Below are 20,074 nucleotides of genomic sequence, written 5' to 3' on the forward strand. Positions count from 1 at the left end.
AGAGAGTTTCGTTTGCTTCGCGGATCAATTGTTTGGATTTCTCGATGGAATTTCTAGAACGATCACCAGCACGTCTCTAACATTTTTCGAGCGTTATCGACGATCCGTCCGACAAAGCGGTTACATCATTTTTTTCCGATTTCCAGGAATCATTGAAATCACGATAAGGAAAGAAACGATCGCAAAGTTTTGAGAGAATCGAAATAAGATGTTCTTTCATCGTCGGTTTATATTGAAGCTGCAGCGTTACATGGGACGTCATTAAAAATCGATCAGGACTCGAATCCTCCATAATTCAATTCAAACGTCGAACGATAAGAAAGAAATGATGGGACATCGTTACGTTCTAGGAACGCCACGAATTATTCCGTCTCTGGATTTCGTCTAAGATAAGAGAACGTTCGATCGTTACGTGCTATCTGCTGATCTCTAATCAACAAGTTGTTTCGTATTAGGCCATTTACGCGTAGTGAACTAGATTCTGGCAATTTTATTTACAAGCTCTGACGCGGAATCTTTCACGAAGCAGATTACATCGTTGTTTTATATACAGGTGGTAGGAGATCAATAATTGGTTGGAGAATTCTAGTGGGCACTTCAGCGATCACGAGGGCTCATTTATTTCACGGGCGAACAGTTTAAGAAGAATCAAATGCGTATCATTTTAAATCGTTGAGTCGGTTCTTTATACTCTGAAGCACATTTTCTTTATTATGTGTTCAACCTTCCTTCTGTGTGAAGTTTATTTCAACGTGAACCGGCCTGACATTTCTATAATTTTCTTGTACGGCAGAAAAGTGGATATACTGCTGGAACTGCAGTGAACGGCTGCGTTAAGTTTGGCCACAGTGCTGTAAATGAAAGCAGCATTCACCGACGGTACGAGAAATTCTAAGATCGTGATGAAATTCTCGTAAATGAAGGATGCGAACGACCAGAAGCGACCACAAAACGAAGCTTCCTGTCACATTGAAATAAAGAAGGGTTGCCAGCTCGTTGGCCAAAGACGTTTCTTTAGAAAACAGTTCCGTACGTCTAAAGTCTCTTCAATGATTTCACTGAAAATTCAATCGCTTTGAAATGTATATAGGTAACGGAGGATGCTGGCGTATCTGACAAGAGGTATCAAACACGTGAAATACCAATTTTTATACGTTCTTGCCGTGACAGCGGTCGAAAAAAATATTCGACGCGTGTTTTCTCATATCTGCTATCGACCACTTTGAAAGAGTACAAATAGTAATTAAAAACTTTCACGTACGCGGGATGAGTATTTTCACTGAAAATTCATACGTTCCTTTTTTTTTTTTTCATTTCGCTCGCAAAATGTTGAAACATTTCTATACATTTCTATCTAGATACATTGTTAGTATTATAAGTAATACATATTATGAGTAAATCAAAAACTAATACAATTTTCATTGCAAAATTTTATACATATAAAACTGTTATCACAATATATATCAATTGTTATTTGTACAAACCAAAATGACTGTTAGATAACCGAAAGTAACTTTTTGCTTGACCTTTCTAAACGTAAACTTGTTGTTCATTTAATACCTTCAAATATTTAATTAGGGAAAATTTGTAGGAGTCGTATTAACGGTATAATTGGTTTTCCATTAGTAAGAAAATGAAACATAGACACTGGCATACGAGTGAGTAGGAGTCAGAGTTACGTAACACATATTTTCCACGTTGTGAGAAACAAAAAGAGTTGCCTTTTCACTAACAGCTGTTAAAATAATTTGTTGTTAATATATAGTAACTTTATAATTTATTTCACTTGTCTTTTTAATATTTCGTCGCGTATAGGTTATATTTTAAGGAATACGTCAAAATTTTCGAAAATCTATTTCTGACTCTCTCATTTGTGAAAAATTGGAAACGGAGAAGAATGTAAAGAAAAACAGAGAGTGAAAGGAATAGAAACTTATTCAACAGAGGAGAAATGATAGTTTGATTTAAAATCGATATTGTATTTGCCGTGGCGCAATCGTTCTGGGACTGTTGCAATACTTTCCCTGTTCTCAGTTTTTTATTAATACCTCGAACATTACTTGTTACAAACTGAAGATACTATCACTAAATAATGTCAAATAACTAGATAACACGTTGGTATGAAATTTTTCGTTGTAACCGTAACAATGTTCGCGTAATCGTAGTCCAAAACTAAATTGTTACCGTCGATTCCGGATTCGCCTATTTCTTTATGTCACGTTAAAAGCGCATGAAAGAAGTCAATTGTCATTCGACCGACTCGGTCCGTAAGCCGAGCATATTCTCTGAAAATTTACAATGCAAATGCAGTTTAATGCGCACGTATCTAACAATCACAGCTCCCGTTGGTCTATTTCCGCCTCTCGCATTATTATTAGGTGACGGTTCCCGCGTTCGCGGTAAGTTATTAATTTACGATCAGCTCTCTAATCGTCGATTCGAGAATCCGCCGGCCGTAAAATCGGATCTAGGGTGGCTTAAGTCGTATTCTCGGAAGATGGTGTTTGCGTTTGTCGTTGTATCACGCTCCGAGCACGAACCGAGCAATCGGTATCATCGTCACGTTCCGCACCTTTCGGCAGCCAGCTGTTGCATGCTTATTTTTTCACTAACGAAAGTCGCCACGATAAAACGCGATAAGTTCGCAACGGGGATACGCTCCGCGACATTTTCTTCGAACGGTTTACATCGATTAACGTCGATTAACTCGATGGCGTTTGAAACGGTTCCGCGTCCAACAAAACTGCATCCGCGAGGAGATAAAGCACGCATTCGAAACAATTTCTCCGAGCGTTTCCTCTTTCGCGCGACAGCATCAGCGACCAGGAAAATGAGGTTTCTTAGCTCGGTACACGACACTAGGTATTCGCAGAAACATTCGTGGTATGATCGTTCATTCTCTGGCGCGTCGCGCTGCTGTTTCAGGCTCAAAGTAGAACCGTCGTGACTTTGGTCAGACAGCCTCGCTTGCGCGAACTGCACGGAGTTAAGGGAGTTTCCGCTTTCTCCGAATACGAATTCCAACGAATTGTACGTCTCCTACGCCCGGAGTCTTCCGAGAATTTCAGTCGATTCGTAACGCGTTTTGGATATTTTCCAGAGCAGTTTGTAGGAACAGTTCTTCCGTAGTTGAAAACGAATCGGAAGATCTTTATATGCATTTAACTGATTCGCATTGTCGCAGCTCTTCCGCTTCGAAGAATTCCCGCAGATTCGAATAATGCGAGATATGAATGCATAAGGATTCACGTGTTGCATTCGAAAGGCATTCTTTCACGAATCCCGCGAACAAAGAAGTATCTCGTACGTATCTACCTCTCTATCGAAACTTTTAATGGAGAAGCGAAGAGACAGTTTTCCAAACTAGGTACGGAATTGTTTTACTGGAAAAATTCTACTCGCTCCCTCGCCGTTTGATCGCTCCGCACGATACTCGAGTAAATCAAAGTCCAAGCAGTTCCCGTCCTCTGCTCCAGATTATTTGTTCATCGAAAGTTGCGTTACATCCGCGACGGTCTTGCATCCGCTGTGTCGTTATCGCTGCACGCCATTATCTCAGAAATGGACTTTTTCTGTTTACGGTTATGTTGTCGTTAACGCGCGACGTCCTCTTCTAGCGAGCATCTACGTGGACGTGGCGGGAAATTGTACCGCACGAAACGATGTCTTCGAACTGTAAGAGTCCGATCGCCGATCGGAACAATTGACAATATGTGCGAAACCCTTATCCCGCGCTATTGGACGATCGACTACTCCGTCGATTGACAGAATATTTACCAGGGATATCAAAGAACCTTTTCGTTACGATGGGGAGAAATAAAGTAACGATCGATCATTTTTGGGTGAAGGAGTTCCATGGACGATACCCATCGTCGTGATCTAGTTTCCACGAAATGAGGAAGTCTTCGATGTATGTAGGTCGGATAAATCGTGACAACGTTAATCTTCGATCTTCCAGGTCGGAAGATTGAGTATCGACGGTCAAACTGGAATCGTAAGATTCGGGACAGCTGGTAGGGAAGCACAGAAACAAATGCGAACTTTGATGCCTTACTTATCAGATCGTAATCGCCGCACTAATTTATTATTAATCTCTTGCACAGATTAAAACGTTATCCAGATGCTCGCCGGACCGATGTTCCCAAAGTTCGGGACCGAATTCGTTCGAACGCTTTAACTTGACCGTCGGACATTGATAGTAATTCAGCGTGAACTGTCCAAACTCTGTTCTTACGATATTTGCGCTTCGGCGAACGGAAACCTTTCAGACCATAACTCGATCACCGCCCACATTTACATTCGCGAAAGTAGTTTTTCTACGGGCGACAGCTGGAGCAAACAAATTCAAATTACCCGGAACTTCGTGCTAAACAAGAGCGAGCCGGAAGGACGAGGAGTCGCAACCCTCTGTAATTCGAACAGGCTGTAGGCCATGTTACGCTGCGGTAGCCTGCCTAAAAAAAACCAGCCAGGATTTGTAACTCCATACGATTTTTATGAAAAGTACACCGAAATTTTTGAGCTTTCAGTTCGAATGCGTCGTCGAAAATGCGAAATTAAAAAGTGCAAAGTCAGTGGAATGTCACTAATTTCTTGATATTTTCCTATAGTAATGCAATTAGAACGTAACATTTAAAGTGACGATTTTAGTTTTAACTCCTTCAACATTGTTTACGGAGAATATTGACTGGCATTTTAAGCTTGAATATTTTAAAAGCTGGCAAAATTTTTGGATCGGATATCATAATTGAAATCTTACATTAACACATTTAACTGCGATTTTATTATCATGTCTTATCAATTGTATTTGGATCCGCAAGACAAGAGGACATTTAAGAGAACAATTGATGACGTACATAACTTTTCGATTTTAATTTAATTGAGTAGATTAAGATGCTTTAATTCGATTGAAATACTTTAATTTTGTAAATTTTTTGAGGTTGTTGGTCTGACAGTCGAAGTGTCGAGCTATGAATTTTATTAGAGCGGGCCTCTCGATGACTGTCACAATTATTTCTCGAACATGATATGACGACAATGGCAACAGCACGAGACTTAATTCAAAAATATTTTGCGTTTTTCGCGTGCAATTTTCATCTTTATAACACATATTTTAATCGTAAAGTGTTCTATTGGTTTCTCTAAGGATGAACTTTAACTAATCACATGAAAGATTCTACCATAGTTACCTCTGTTGTCACCAACCTATATTTTAAAATATTGTAAAGCCATATAGTTAGAAAATTTTAACAAAAACAAACATTAAACATAGGGGAACATTATTTATTAAAAATATTGAGGAAAGTTTAATATTAGAATAATAAAAATATTAAGAAAACATTTCTTCAATGGCATATAGTTGTACTGCTCTATAAGGGTTCGAATATCACGAAGCAACAAATTTTTGTATGTTATATGTATATTCGATATACATAAAATATACACTCAGTAGACAATGGCTGCCGGCACATTTTAAGATTGAATAACTTTTTTTAAAATTAACTCGGACGACTACAACTATTTTCATATTTTAAATAGATTAGTATGCCAGACAATGAATAAATACTGTTCCCATAAATTACAATTGGTTGGCGCGACAACAAATATTACAGAATGGTGTATTTTTAACCTTTTTATCTGGGCTTGTGACGACAATTCCAATAATATATTCTGTAAATGTCTGTATCTGATACGCATGCAGAATATTTCATCAAAATTGTTCAACCCTGTAACAAGCTGCGATCAATCAAATACTGTAAAAATCGCAATTTATCGCATTTGATCAATAATTGTAACAGATGTAGTGATTTTTACACGTGTCAACGTATTCCGCGTAAATCGCTTTTGACATTTGCGGGATGCATACGCATTACCCAGACCTACAAAATGCAACTTTAAATTTTTATAAAATCTCAGGGAGTCCTGCAAAAATTGTTCGAGTGACTTCCCAGTGAACTAGTGCGTCTATCAACAAAAAATAATTCGCGTCGTCTGATCCAATTTAAAAAACGTTTTCAATCTTAAAAACGTTTTCAATTTTAAAAACGTTTTCAATCTTAAAAACGTTTTCAATTTTAAAAACGTTTTCAATTTTAAAAACGTTTTCAATATGAAAAGACGTGCGCAGACTTTTTCTAATAACGAGTGCACGCACTGCAGCTGTTTGCTGCTACAGACTTTAAAAACTGGCTTTCGACGAACACTGTTGGGAAAGGTAAGTCTGCACTCCGCGTAGCGGCCTTGGCGAATTAGGCAAAAACCGTGTCTCGGTTTCGGGCTGTTATCAGGCCGCGTCTAATCACAGTGGCGGGCTTCGAACCATCGGGAATCTCGCGCAGAAGCAATGGGCGACCCGTGGTCGGACGATGCGCGAGACAAGCCGCTATCAGAGGAAGGACGTAGGTGGTGCGAGCCGCGCCGAATCCATCGGATTTAGTTAATGTCCAGCGCTCCGTGGACTCGGATGTTGCATACGGCTGCTGCGAGCCATGACAGAGAGACTTGTGCACGGCTGACATCCCTCTTGTTCCTTGTATCGTCGACGAGCCAGCGTTTTACACACAGTCCCCTGTAACCCCGCGACTGATCGATAGGCTAGAAAGAGAAAGAGAACGAGAGACCGTGTGAAACGACAAAGATAGACGAAAAGTTTAGACGTCACAGATCTAGCGGGAACTCCTTGAGAAAAGCTTTTCCCACGGAACGGCGCACGTTCGCTCGACAAAGGAGTCCGATGAGTAACTAGATCGATAATCCTCGAGCTTGATCGATCGATCGTTGATCGCTCGGCGGAGCTTTATCAAGCCAGGCCACCGACACCCAGTTGTTTCGATAGTTCCGCGCGTGTTTCGTCGACGGAGAGTCGTCTGTTTTGATCGTGTGGCCGGCTTGGATCGAGCAACTGCGATCCACGTGGACGCGTTTTGCATCGCGATCGGCCGCGCTCCGCGAGGATCTAGCGGGTTCTAGAGTTATCCTCGGTTCTTTTCTTTTTCGGTGTGACGGCTCAGTGTTTTGTCATTTATGAGATACGGTGAACGGCGCGCAAAGAGGGTCGAGAGACGGGGATCTCTCGTTTGGAGATCGAGGGATCGGAGTCGCTGGCTCTTCGGAACCAGGTAAGTGATTCTTTTGTTCTTTCGATGTTGATTTTCCGGGCAAATGTTTCTGCGATAGCGAACGAGAGCGTAATTCGAATCGATCTGTTTATCCGCATTTGTATCTGGATTTGTGCTCAATCGGGGGCAACGAAAGTAAACTGTAACGAATTTCGTCTACTTTGAAGAATAATGTCTTTTAACAATAAACCTATCGAATAGTAAAATCGTTTGCTATGCATTGCCTGAGAAAAGTGAAAAGATCCAATTTATTTCGTGGTACTTGTTCCAGTAATGCAATTTATGATTTTCCATGAAAATGTCTTAATTGTTCTTGTAATTGTTAAATGAGAAACTGGGCATCGTGATACCTTTTCGCGTTAACGAATGAAGAATCATTTCGAGAGCAAACAAATGCAAAATAGTACGCGCGCCGATCGAGGACTAATTACGTTTGAGCAGACGGTCCTCCAATTATTCTCAACCACACGAAATGTCCTAAAAGGGACCGACCTTGGGAATAATTATAGACTCCTCTCTCGTTCATTATCTCCCAGAAAACGGTTCTTTAACCACAACAATTCACGCAGACAAATTTGTCCTCGTTCGGAAACCCGATCTTCCAGACCCCTCGCAACATTTTCCGCGAAGGCTGTTTATTAGCTGGGTATCCAATTAGCGGCGCACAAAGCACGTTTTTCTCGATTCTATGGTCGAAATCGATCCGCGCGATTAATAACGAAGTAGCGAGCGTTCCTTTTTGCCGATTTTCTATTTTCTCGTGTTCGTTACCGAGAACGCAATTTTTTGGGAACACTTCAGTTCGACGGCGAATCGATTTCTTTAATCGAATTTTCAATCGAACGATTCTTCGAGGTCCCGTGCCTCGCGTCCGCTTCCGGCGCGATCCACGCCGATATCATTTTCCGTGAGATACCGCTGGACAATCGCGGGTCAATCGAAAGAGTCGATCCATTTCGAAACCGGAAATCGAATGTCGCTACTACGGGAGCCGTAGATCCAAAGGTTGTCGAGATTATTACGACGATAATTCGTTCGGTAGCATTGAATCAAGAGGAGAAACAATTGGTTTCGAATCCGACAGGGAAAGTCTTGTTATTCCACGGGGATCTGCCAGTGACAGCCGCAGCGCTGGAACGATCCCGGTTGTTCCGCTCGTGTTTATGGTCCGACGCAGAATGCCTAGCGTTTTCCTCGGGGAGCTATAAACTTAACTGATAATTGATAGTGATCCTCCGGCGACGAGCGTTGCGGAAACGTTTCATTTTGGATGCTCGTTTCCACGTGCTGTGTGACTCATTCGAAAAACGCTACGAAACTTTTCGTTTTTCTGCTCGTGGCTTTTAGCCGACAATTTGCCCCTTTCCTGGAAATTGCCCGCTTTAAACTGTATTTTATGAAGCAAACTCGTCGAGGAAATTACTGACAAATATGATGTATGTATCATTAACTTGCGCGAACAGTAGATAGATTCATCTAAAGAGTTCACTCTTGGAATATTTCTGCAAGGTGCGTGAACAGTTTTAGTACCTTTTTATTTATGTTTTATTTATGTTCGTAATATACTTCGTAAATCAATGTATTTTATGTTTCTTTCACAAAAGATCGTTTACTTTGATCACAAAATTCCCGTGGTTATTGAATCGGCTGTAAATCTGAGGTGCATCCTCGGCGCATAAGTAAAGCAATTTTCCAAATTCTGAGCAGAAGATAAAGGCACTGCAATGTATAGATTTATGTAGATGAATAAAATTCATACAGAATATTGCACGGATACGCTATAACCGTAACAGAATAGTCAGATTCGAGATTATGGATATCCTGTCGTTCGGTACGTATCCTATATGCATCGTTTACGGTCGCTCGAACGAGAGATTTTACTGTTTACTCAGTTTCGGAAAGCCACGCTATAGCCGCATACGCGGATGCATCATACACTCTGCTAGATCCAGAGATTCCCGATTCAAATTTCGAAATTGACGCGCTGGAACACAGCTTTGTTTGAAATTCATTTCGATCGCACGCGAAAAGCGTGAGCGAGTTTCATAGGGCGAAGTGATATTAACCTTTTAGATACTACGCGCCACTATAGTGGCTTTCGCGAATGGCTCGTGCTTTACTCAATTGTTTTATTATTTATTAAAGCAAACAATTAAAGTGAAAGTGTGTATATACAATATATTAAGAAAAGAATATATGTTATTAGTACTATATGACCCGTCCAGTGCACACATCGATTAACTCCACTTTTTGAAAAATCTTAAATTTAAGTGTCAAAGCACTTGGTATAGTAATAACTTTTTATATTTATAATAACTTTCCTGAATAATAAAGATTAACACCATTAAACGGCAAATTTTTTTTTTTTTGGCTATTCTTTCTTATTAATTTTATACATTAAATAATATTAATTTTATACATTAAATTATACGTTAAATGAAAGCTATTTATTCATTCTACATTATATATGTGAATCTATGTTATAACAGGAATTTTAAAAATCAATGTACATCATTCCATCGCGTTTCTCGACTTTTTGTTTTATGGAGTTAGTCGATGTGTGCACTGAACGGTTCATATATAGTTATCCGGAAAAAATATATATTAAGAGAAGATCGTAATTTAGTTACGAAAAACTTTATTTGCGCAGAATCCTGCCGTATCTAAAAGGTTAATCTTGCTCGAGCGTTTATACATATTTAATTCCCAACTTCGACTGCCCAAAGCTAGTGTGCGCCTATACAGGGACGTGTTATCGAGATCGTGACGTGGTTGACGAATAAGGCAACGGTTCTTACAAATTCATGGTCGTCGCCTATTGCCAGCTGTTCTTCTTTAAATATGTACTAACACCTAGTTCTTAAAAATACCGAAACTGCCCGTATGGTAAATTCGCGTGTCCTCAACAGTTTCTAAGAATAGACCTTGCTGATCTATAGAATTCTTAATTCGACGCCGAGGTTTGCAACTGGTCGACAATTTTGTACATTCATGTCATACACACGCGTCTTCAACTTCGTCTCAGGGTCGACCTGACATTTTCGAAGCTACTTACGGCGGACATCGACTCTGTTAATAGAAGGTGGAGTATCCTAATTTGGGATCGTTTGTTTTTTGCGTTAAACTCGTGTCTGTTAACACATTAAAGGCGGGGGATCTTGACGAAAATGTGCTAGGTAACGCTTCAAACGACAAAACATAATAAATACAAATGTAGTGCGCATCGATTGCGCATAGATTGCGCAATGAGGTTGCAAACCGTACTAATACGACTCCCGCCTTTAAGCTACAGTCGAGATAAATCGTATTACTACGACTCCCACCTTTAAGCTACAGTCGAGATAAATCGTAGTACTACGACTCCCGCCTTTAACCTTTTAGGTACAGGCAGGATTTTGCGCAAATAAAGTTTTTCGTAACTAAATTACGATTTTCTCTTAATATATATTTTTTCCGGATATCTATATATAGTACTAATAACATATATTCTTTTCTTAATATATTGTATATACACACTTTCACTTTAATTGTTTGCTTTAATAATTAATAAAACAATTGAGTAAAGCACGAGCCATTCGCGAAAGCCACTATAGTGGCGCGTAGTATCTAAAAGGTTAATGTGTTAATAGGAAGTAGGATATCATAACTCGTAATTGTTGATTTTTGTAAACTAATTGGACATCTGGGAAAGTGAAGACAAATTGTTGACGATGGTTGAGGGGCTGGAGGGAGGTCGGTAGAATAGTTCGACGATGAGAACAGGATGAGAAAGTGTTTCATGGAAATAGGGAGAGGCGATACAAATGTGCCTGACGCTTGCAAACACCATGGCACAGCCTTGTCCCGCGATCCTTGACCGTAAAACCTCGAATTCTGCGGGGGAACCGAGCGCTGAATCCACGATCGACCTTCCATCGATTTCCTATAAGTTCGCCACGGTTGCTGCGAGGCTCGACCTTCGCAGATCCTTCTCTCCAAGGACTCCGAACGTCGCTCCTCGCAGCAATCGCAGAATCTGTACCGAATGAGTGTTGAACGGAGAGGTCGGGGATTAAACTTCTCAAAGCAGTCACCGTCGGGATACTGTGGACTTTAGGAGCAGAGGAGCAATAAAGCCGAAACTTCGATAATCCCTTTACAACGTAATCATTTTATTTCTACTTCGACCGAATCGTCGGGGAAATTTCATTTCTGATTCAGTCTTGTCGACGAAGTTCGATTTATGGAAAGCGTTTTACGCGCGCTGTTTAATTACCGCGATCGAGTAATTTAATTTAATTTAATGCGTCGACCGCCGACGTTCTCATCGCGGTATTGAAACGGCAAATGTGCACGATAGAAGTATTTTATCTGTCTATGCACCGATCCCCGATATTTTTGTTTCGAGTGTGCATTTTTTTAATTGTTTCGTCAAAACAGAATAACCGTTTCTTTTTCTTTCGACGCGCATTAATCTAACACGAATTGCATTATACAATTTTTTGAACCGCGTTTGACACCTCTAACATAGTCAATTGTCGGTTTCGTGTTATTATTAACTGGATGAGCTGGCATTTTTATCACTTATCGCTGCACCATATTATTTTCTTTTACTCGGAAGTGCTCGGTTACCGTGCCGAAGAGTTTTCAGAACAGTTAACACGTGAATTATCCACAGCTACACAGCGCTGGATTTATATCTAACAAGACCGATTTCAAACGGAGCTTTTAAGGATTGTTAAATGTAGAGGAACGTGTATGCGGGTAGTCACATTTTTCAGATAATTCGTGAAAGTGATTTTCAAATTCCAATATCCCTTTTTTCAAATTTATTGCTCGGCGTAGTTCAATTTAATTGGGCTGTTGTCGCCTGACAAATACTTCAGACTTCAATGAAATAAAAAGGATTTTTAATCTCGATGAACGACTTCTAGTAGATTCGACAGTGATAAGAGGTTTCAATCGCCAGAAATTGGGATGAGATAGTCTTTATCCCAATCTTCGCTTTAATTATATAACAAAACGGAATGCTCGATGCGATTGCGTTTATCTGTCGCGAAAGATAATACTATTTTGTGTTCGTACTATTCATACGCATAATTAACATGTCATTGTGTTTCTCTGCTTCAAATTCCTAGACGGTGAAAATGATGAAATTCGAGGACATGGATACGTGAAAGACTTCTTCTTTTCAAGAATAAGTTATCTGCAAAATAGATTTCAATTTTGACAAATTCAGATAAAAGGATTGAAAAATCATCGCTTTTCAATTTCATTATCATCCCAACCGATTGCAATTTAATCTGACAAACTAATCTCGCTAACGTTCCGAACAACTTTAAATCGCTTGGTCCAACTACAAAGAGTTATTCGATCTTAAAAGGTGTGCGAATACTTTCTGCACCGACTGTAGGTTCAAAAGCCATGTCCAACAGAAAGGTCGTTCGCCGTTTTCACTTTTAACGAACAGACCGAAAACTTTCTTGGACCGTTTCCCAAAGCTTGATCCGTTCCGCACAAGCTCCCAGCAGAGAAGCAACCCTATAAACGAGGGTGTCGAGAGGATCCTCGAAACATTTTCACAGCCGTATCCCATTGTCCACGTACCCGTTGGCCAGTGACATTGTATCCCGGCCAGAATAGAACAGATACAGAGGAGAAACCTTCGCGCCGCTAATTGGTACTCTAAAGCGTCTGCGGAATCATTAAGAATTCCCGAAGCCCGAGTTCCCTCGAGAAGATCTCGAGTCCCCCTTTGGGGAAACATCATCGATGTTGCATCGCGTCTTTTTCTTTTCCTCTACGTTTCGTTCTCCTTTTTCAGGCGGTGAACTCGGCCGGAAAAACCGAGCGATTGATCGAGGTTGAATGAGACCGTGTTAAAGAAGAGGCGTCGGAGAGAGTCTCTCTTGTAATTGATCCGAGGCAATCGCGACGTCGGTCGCTGCCGTTTCCTCCTCGGATTATGGAGCAAGGACAGGAGGTGAAAATGTCGAAAAGTTCCGCGGATTACGTTAAGGCCATCGAGAGCGGTGTGCAGCTGAGCCAGGTGACTAAGGAAACACCGTTTCCGGAAGAGGATTTACGAGATCGCTGCTAGTTCCTTCGGCTCGCGAATACGAACGCGAACCACGCGCAACAGTTTGCAAATTGCGCTGTCGTTCGAATGGAACGCGAATTGACAGCCGCCTTTGCATTTGTATCGGATCGTGCCATAAACTCGATCGTGTTCAATAGCTTTTATTTGTTGAGAAAATACAGAATCTTTGACTGTGATTGGCTTCTTGTTTACCCTTTGAACTCGAATGTCCCGTCTCAGAGACCATAAGAAAGCTGCCAGTAATCGTGGTGTTTTCAATATTGAGAATTTTTATTTTTTAAAGTCATTTTATCAATCGTGTTAAAAAGGAAATTAAAAGATTAACGCAAATCTCTTCATACCAATTTCACGCACGCAATCTAGACACATGACAATTTCAAATCGCCTCTCACTTCGCATTCGTCATTCGATTATTCGAATATACCTAAAAATAACCCTATAATTATCTCCACCGCTCCACCATCTTATATTTTCCTTGAAGCGTTATTTATCCACGAATAAATACATTCGAGTTCTTGTAAGTGATCACATAATATCTTCGAGTGCAAAAATTCAATCACAGTTATGTAGATATACAGTGAACGTTTTTAATGTGGTTAGATATAATATATAGTATGTTTCAAACTGTATTATTATATTATTTCTTAATGAAATCATTTTTAAGGACAATTATGTTATTTGTTCCTGCGGGTTGCACGTTTACCAGGCCTGAAATTAAATATACGAAAAATAGAACCCGATTTAGTGTAAATTTATCAGTTGTAGTAAATCTTTTATTACCATGCAATATCTAACTAATCCATTGTCTATATCGTTCATTGATACACCATCATCGAACGTTTGCGATTCGAGGTGTGTAACAGGTGTGTTTCGATGCGCAGGTAGCCGAGACGAAGGTGTTCAAAAGACGATGGCTGAACCTGATAATCTTCGTGCTGTACAGCGCCAGCAACTCGATGCAATGGATCCAGTACAGCATCATCGCGAACATCGTCATGAATTATTACAAAGTGTCCAGCTTTTCGGTGGACATGACCAGCATGATATTCATGATAACCTATATTCCGTTCATATTCCCGGCGAGCTATCTGCTTGATAAATTCGTAAGTACTAGTTCGTTCAGTCTTTGTTGCGTTCGCGTTAGCTGACTACCGTAGTTTAATCGCAACAATTGCTATTGTTCGCTTTTAAGCAGAATCGATTGCAACGCGTGCGTCACAAACTTCTCGCATTTATCGTAACCGATCGAAAGGTTCTGCAATTTCTTTCAATCAATTTCGTCGTTCGTCGATCGAATAAAGTTCCGCGAACGGTATGCTACCTAGAAATTCATAGCAATTTTTAAATGAATAAGTTAACATTTTTTTTTTGGCTGCGCGAAATTGGGTTTTCGATTTCAATCCGTTGGAAAAATGTTCAATCGTCACCGGTTGCGACGCGAAACCGTCAAAGCCTTTGCGATTTTAATCAACGTAATCTGCACTCGAATAGTTCGTAAAACAATCTAACGAAGAGATTGTAATTCCATTGTATTTCTTTGTTGAATCGTAATAAACTTTCTACCAATTGTTGAAACGAGAGTATCGATAAAGCTCCGCGAAATAAATTACAGTACTCAGACGTTGATCCGAGAACGTGTACTTTCACGTGAACAATTCTGTTCCGCGTATAAACTACAAATAAGACGACACTCGTCATTAAGTAGCCGAGTTTATCAAATCAAACTTGTTAGCGGCTCCGATCGAGCGTCGACGAACTCTCTCGCGTCAAGGATCTCCGGTACGATGCTTGCATCACCGTTTACAACTTATTTACATGTTGACACGCGATTATACGCCGCCGTCAACATCCCGTACATGTATTAATTAAAACCGATCCCGGTAATCTAATCGGATCCCAGCATCATCGGGACGAGCGATATCACACGCCGCCGCCGGCACGAAACTTGCATCCCTGGCCGCGCTCTTAGAAGGTCGTTTGATAAGAGGACACTGGAAAAAAGAAAGCAATAAAATCGTATCGAGCGACAAACAGATTGCATGCAACGAGCGCCGAGCCGATTGTCGAACCAGACAGAGCCGAATCGATGCCTGGGATATCGAAAAATTGAACTTTATTCCGTCTGTTTTCCATCGTCGTGCATCGGTCGCGCGTCACGCTCGTAATTAATCGTTTGATAATTAATTCGATTGATGCCCGTCTAGGAGACGAAGAAAAGTTTTCCGCCTCGAACGGTTCGGAACTACCGGAGATAATTTGCTCGTCGAATTAGCGAAGTTAGTTTCTCAATTATCATTTCGTAACTATAACGATAGAGGAACTCGTTGGAGCAATTTTACACCTTCCTGTCGCCGTAATTGCATCGCATTTAACATTTTCTGATGTCGTCCGCGGCGCCTTTGCGAGCTGTTTCAGATCTATATGATAATCTCGTAACATGTGGAATTGCTTTTCCCGAGTATAATAAACAGTTCTCTCGTGAATGCCAAATTAACTCACCTGGCTCGGTTGGAACGCGTGCGTAATAAATCTCATCAAAAGTTGGTTAACTCGGTTAAAAGACAAGAAACCAGTTAAAAATGTAGCGCAATCTCTAGAACTCAATTTTAAAATGAATGATATCTGCCTACAAGAAAAGAACATTATGACAATCGACGTCCACGAAAAGGCACTACTTTTATATGTGATTGCTATGATGATCTGCATCCACGAGAAAGCGGTATTTTTATAAAAAAAGAAAAATACTATGACAATTTACGTCTACTCTTACGAAAGGGTACCAGCTGTCTGCAAAAATCGCAAATTGAAAAAGTTCGCCGACAGGTTTCGAGGCAGCGTGGCGCGAAATAGCTAAACGAAGAAGCGTATTCGTGGTAACAAGTGGTCGGATCAGGCTAGAGCTATCAGGTTCAGGAACAAATGGTTCTGTTTCAGGGGCTGAGGTTCGCCGCTCTGTTCGGGGCGATCATGAACTGTATAGGAGCGTGGATCAAAGTGTTCAGCGTCAGCCCGGACCTGTTCTGGCTAACTTTTATCGGGCAAACAGTGGTCGCCGTGAGCCAAACCTTTGTACTGTCGGTTCCAGCGCGTTTGGCCGCCGTTTGGTTCGGCCCGGATCAGGTCAGCAGCGCGTGCAGCATCGGCGTTTTTGGAAATCAGGTCAGTCACTGCTTCGTTCGAAACTTTTTCAACGAGCCTTTCCAATATAGCCGGCCCGCCCGTCATCTTGCCATGCATCGGCGCGGTACTTTAATCCGACCGCCTATGCATATTCATGGAACAGATATTAAATGGATCTTGTCTGAAAAATCGTTGTAATAGAGTGCGGTATTAAAACAAGCAATGTATTACCACATCGAACAAGATAATTAACTCTCCTTGATTAACGCCGCCCCGGCGAATTTAAATCGCAGCGAAGTTCCATCGAATCAACCTGCTCTGCCCGCGTTTCATTGTCTCTTTGTGCGAATTGATCTGTCCGCGACGCGTGTACGCATAAATCCACACTCCGGCCACGTGGAAATTCGTTCGACAATAAGATAACAATACGGGTAGGATAATAACAACGTGTATTGTTCACTCTGACAATTTCTTTGAGGCCACTTGTCTCATTTATCGCCCATCTCATTAAACCTCCTCAAAGAGACGTCAATTGGTGCTCTCAGGGTCACATTTCTTGAGCACACCAGCGTGTTATACTCCATGCATAGATACAGATCGCAAGTGGAGAGGATTCCGGCTGTTGTTTCAGAGACACCATTTCACTTCTAAATTGCAACGGAAGAAACGGTGGTATCGCAATATTTCTATTTGCCGTCCGTTTCTTCGTGCAACCGAATGAATTTCAACGCGTTTCGTAGCCGCAAATGGGACTCGAGTGCACACTACCTGCCGGCTAAAATTTTCATTCGTGGGACAGGGTCGTCCGCGAGTTAAACTGTTGGGTGATTAGGTGGGAAACCAATCCGAACGGTGCACCCACGATTAATTTCGCGGCGAGCGCAGGGGATCGGGCCCCATCCAGCGAATTAAACCGTCGTATTTCAGTGGCTGCCATTACCGTGCACCCCGTCGTCGGCCCTTCTGATCTATCCCAGTGCGTGAAACCCCCTCGACGGTTTCATTTTCTGCTTCCGCATTAGACAACCAGATGCTACGGAATTAGCATTTTATGCTAGAAATCGCGTAACGAAACGCGTCGCCGCTGTACTTTGACGTTTTGCGCGAGCTGAGCAGATAACAGCTGAAAGTGATCGTTGGATCGGTAATCAACGATCGAGTATCGGGTGTCGTTTCACTCTTATCGATGTATTATTAGGTGTACGGAGTGTTTATTTGAAAATCTTGCATCTAAATATAATTGAAAAAACAATGTATTTTCGAGAATAATATTAACTAAATTAAAGACAAAAGTTGCTCGATCAACGTTGCATTTCCTAGTTGAAATCGAGTAACTTTTGTGTTTAACATTTCTCTCGAAAATGTTTTGCTTTCGAGATATTTAGATTTCTAGTTTTAGACTAACTTCTATTCGAGTCAATGTAGATAGATAACGATTCAGTAAAATTTGTGGATTTAAACAGCAGAAAAATAAAATTTGAATCTAAATTCAAATCGAGACTTAATCTCAATCTCGTTAGCTATTCTGTTGCATTATTTTCCAGTGAAAGTTTAATTTGTTGCTTCCATTATAATCAAACACTGAGTAGGAATAAAACACAAAGGGGTTCTCGTCATTGTAAAAATCATCGTGCCAGTCAAGGGTTAAATTCGAATCGAGGTTAAAAGATGCTCGAAGGGTCGGGCAAGAACAGCATCCATTCGAATTAGTGTCACCGCGATGCTTAACGCACGCGTTACTGAAAGCATAAAACGGACTATTGACGGGCTGTTGACCTTGTGGACGAGGATGCGTCCAGCATGTCAGAGAACTTCGCCGAGCTTTCGAGAGCGGAACTCTCGTTGGAATCGCTCGTGATGAGCTGAAAAGAATAATGATCTGTCACTTCCTTGAAGCGAGAGCTACTACAATCGCGTAACAACATTCCGGTCCTCGGTAATTTCTCTCAGATTCATGCTGTTCATTGAAGCGAATCTACGGAAACTTTAACCGAATCGTTTCCGTGCTATCCATTTGCCGCGTTGCTTTATTTTTCAGGGATTCGCCGGCGAATCTCGCGAGACGTATGAATCATTCTCTGACTAATGTTGCAGTGACCCAAAAAAGTGTGCATGCTTTTATCTCTCAAGTGAGGATGATATTAAAACGCGAGAATAAATGTTACGACGAAGCGAATATACTTCTCTCTTTATTGTATTTCATTAAACTACCTGGGTCGCCATAACCGCCAACCATATGGCCATTGGGGCAATTTTTTTATTTGAATAGAATTTTCATTACGGTAAATGAAATATATAGATCACTGAATTCTTTTTGTACACTATCAAGATTCAAATGTAACGCTTTACTACTATTATGATCCTATAGATCTGTATAATTATTGTATAATGTACAGATTCATGCATAGTCATTGTATTATAATATTTAATATTTTTAGTACTAAAAGTTATATATCTAATCGATACATATGCAAAATAAATAAATTATATCGTGTCATATATATCTAATCGATACGTATGTAAAATAAATAAATTACATTATGAATAACTTTTCTCTTTTATAGTTGGGCATCGCCATCGGTTTCCTTTTCCCTCCCATGCTGGTCCCAAGCAGCGACGATATCTCTGTCATGGGTCGAGGGTTGCAAGTCATGTTCTACATCGTGGCTGCCTTTACCACAGTGATTCTAATCCTCATAGTTCTCTGTACGTAATTCAGCCTGCAAATTAGCGAACCGAGCAATTGTTCTCTTTACGTTCTCCAGCCTCGAATAATCTAAACCTCTAAGATTCTAATTGGATTTGTCTGCAGTTTTCAAAGCGGAGCCACCGCTGCCGCCAAGTCCGGCGCAAGCCGTGCAAAGAGACTCGACGGAGCCCACGGAGAATTTCTTCCAGTCTGTGAAAAAGCTAGTCACCAATACCGGCTACTTGTTGCTTCTGCTGAGTTATGGTATCAACGTCGGCATTTTCTACGCTATCAGCACGCTCCTGAATCAAATCGTTCTCACGTACTTCCCGGTAAGTCAGCTGGTTTTCCATTTGCATTAATTACAATACGAAACGGTTCTCCGAACAAGCGATAATATTAATCGGCCGATAAGAACGGGATCGAAAGTAACATTCTTTTATTTTATTTGCTTCTCTTCTGGATTTTTAGTGCATAAATAATGCAAGTAACCGGGTGGCAATTAAACGGAATCCGTGACGTATGGTACTGTTTAGATAAGAGGATTTTTAATAATGCAGTAGTCGATAGTGGGAACGAATTGTTTTTGTTACTGGTGAACGAGAAATGTCACATATTTTTGTCTTTTAATTGTCACGATTTAAAAGTAATCGGAAATAAAAATTTTCTAATCGTATGCTGCATGAATGATGTTTAAATTTACAGCACCATGAGAAGGACGCCGGAAGAATAGGTTTAACTATCGTCTGTGCCGGAATGTTGGGATCCGTCGTATGCGGGATTGTTCTTGATAAAACTCACAGATTCAAGTAAATAAATATTTTTGTAGCACTTTACTAGTCTTAAAAGTGAATTTAGTGTTAAAATTTCAATACTATATTTCGCGTAAAATGTTTTTACAGAGAAACAACGCTAGGAGTATACCTTCTGTCATTCATCGGCATGATCATCTTCACGTTCACCCTCAACACCAGTGAGATATACGTCATTTACATAACTGCTGGAATATTAGGGTAAGTCTTAAACGATTTCATAAAAGTTTTACTAAATTTGTTCGTGCAGGCGTGA

The 20,074-nt window shown here is 40.7% G+C and overlaps 1 protein-coding gene across 5 annotated transcripts in view; it reads left to right on the top strand.

The window, feature by feature from the left end:
- LOC144468308 (choline/ethanolamine transporter flvcr2a) overlaps positions 1-20,074 on the top strand; it is a 41,287-nt gene that overhangs the window by 17,405 nt on the left and 3,808 nt on the right. For 3 of the 5 annotated variants that reach the window (XM_078177703.1, XM_078177699.1, XM_078177700.1), the window contains 6 exons: positions 14,079-14,300; positions 16,132-16,356; positions 18,882-19,023; positions 19,130-19,338; positions 19,712-19,815; positions 19,909-20,019. In XM_078177703.1, the coding sequence (XP_078033829.1) occupies positions 14,079-14,300; positions 16,132-16,356; positions 18,882-19,023; positions 19,130-19,338; positions 19,712-19,815; positions 19,909-20,019 (1,013 nt within the window). Of the gene's footprint in view, positions 1-6,480; positions 7,119-12,921; positions 13,147-14,078; positions 14,301-16,131; positions 16,357-18,881; positions 19,024-19,129; positions 19,339-19,711; positions 19,816-19,908; positions 20,020-20,074 lie in introns of those variants that run through there. The other 2 variants (XM_078177701.1, XM_078177702.1) reach the window with 2 other exon arrangements.

Source organism: Augochlora pura, chromosome 4 (genome assembly GCF_028453695.1).
Source record: "Augochlora pura isolate Apur16 chromosome 4, APUR_v2.2.1, whole genome shotgun sequence".
NCBI lineage: Eukaryota > Metazoa > Arthropoda > Insecta > Hymenoptera > Halictidae > Augochlora > Augochlora pura.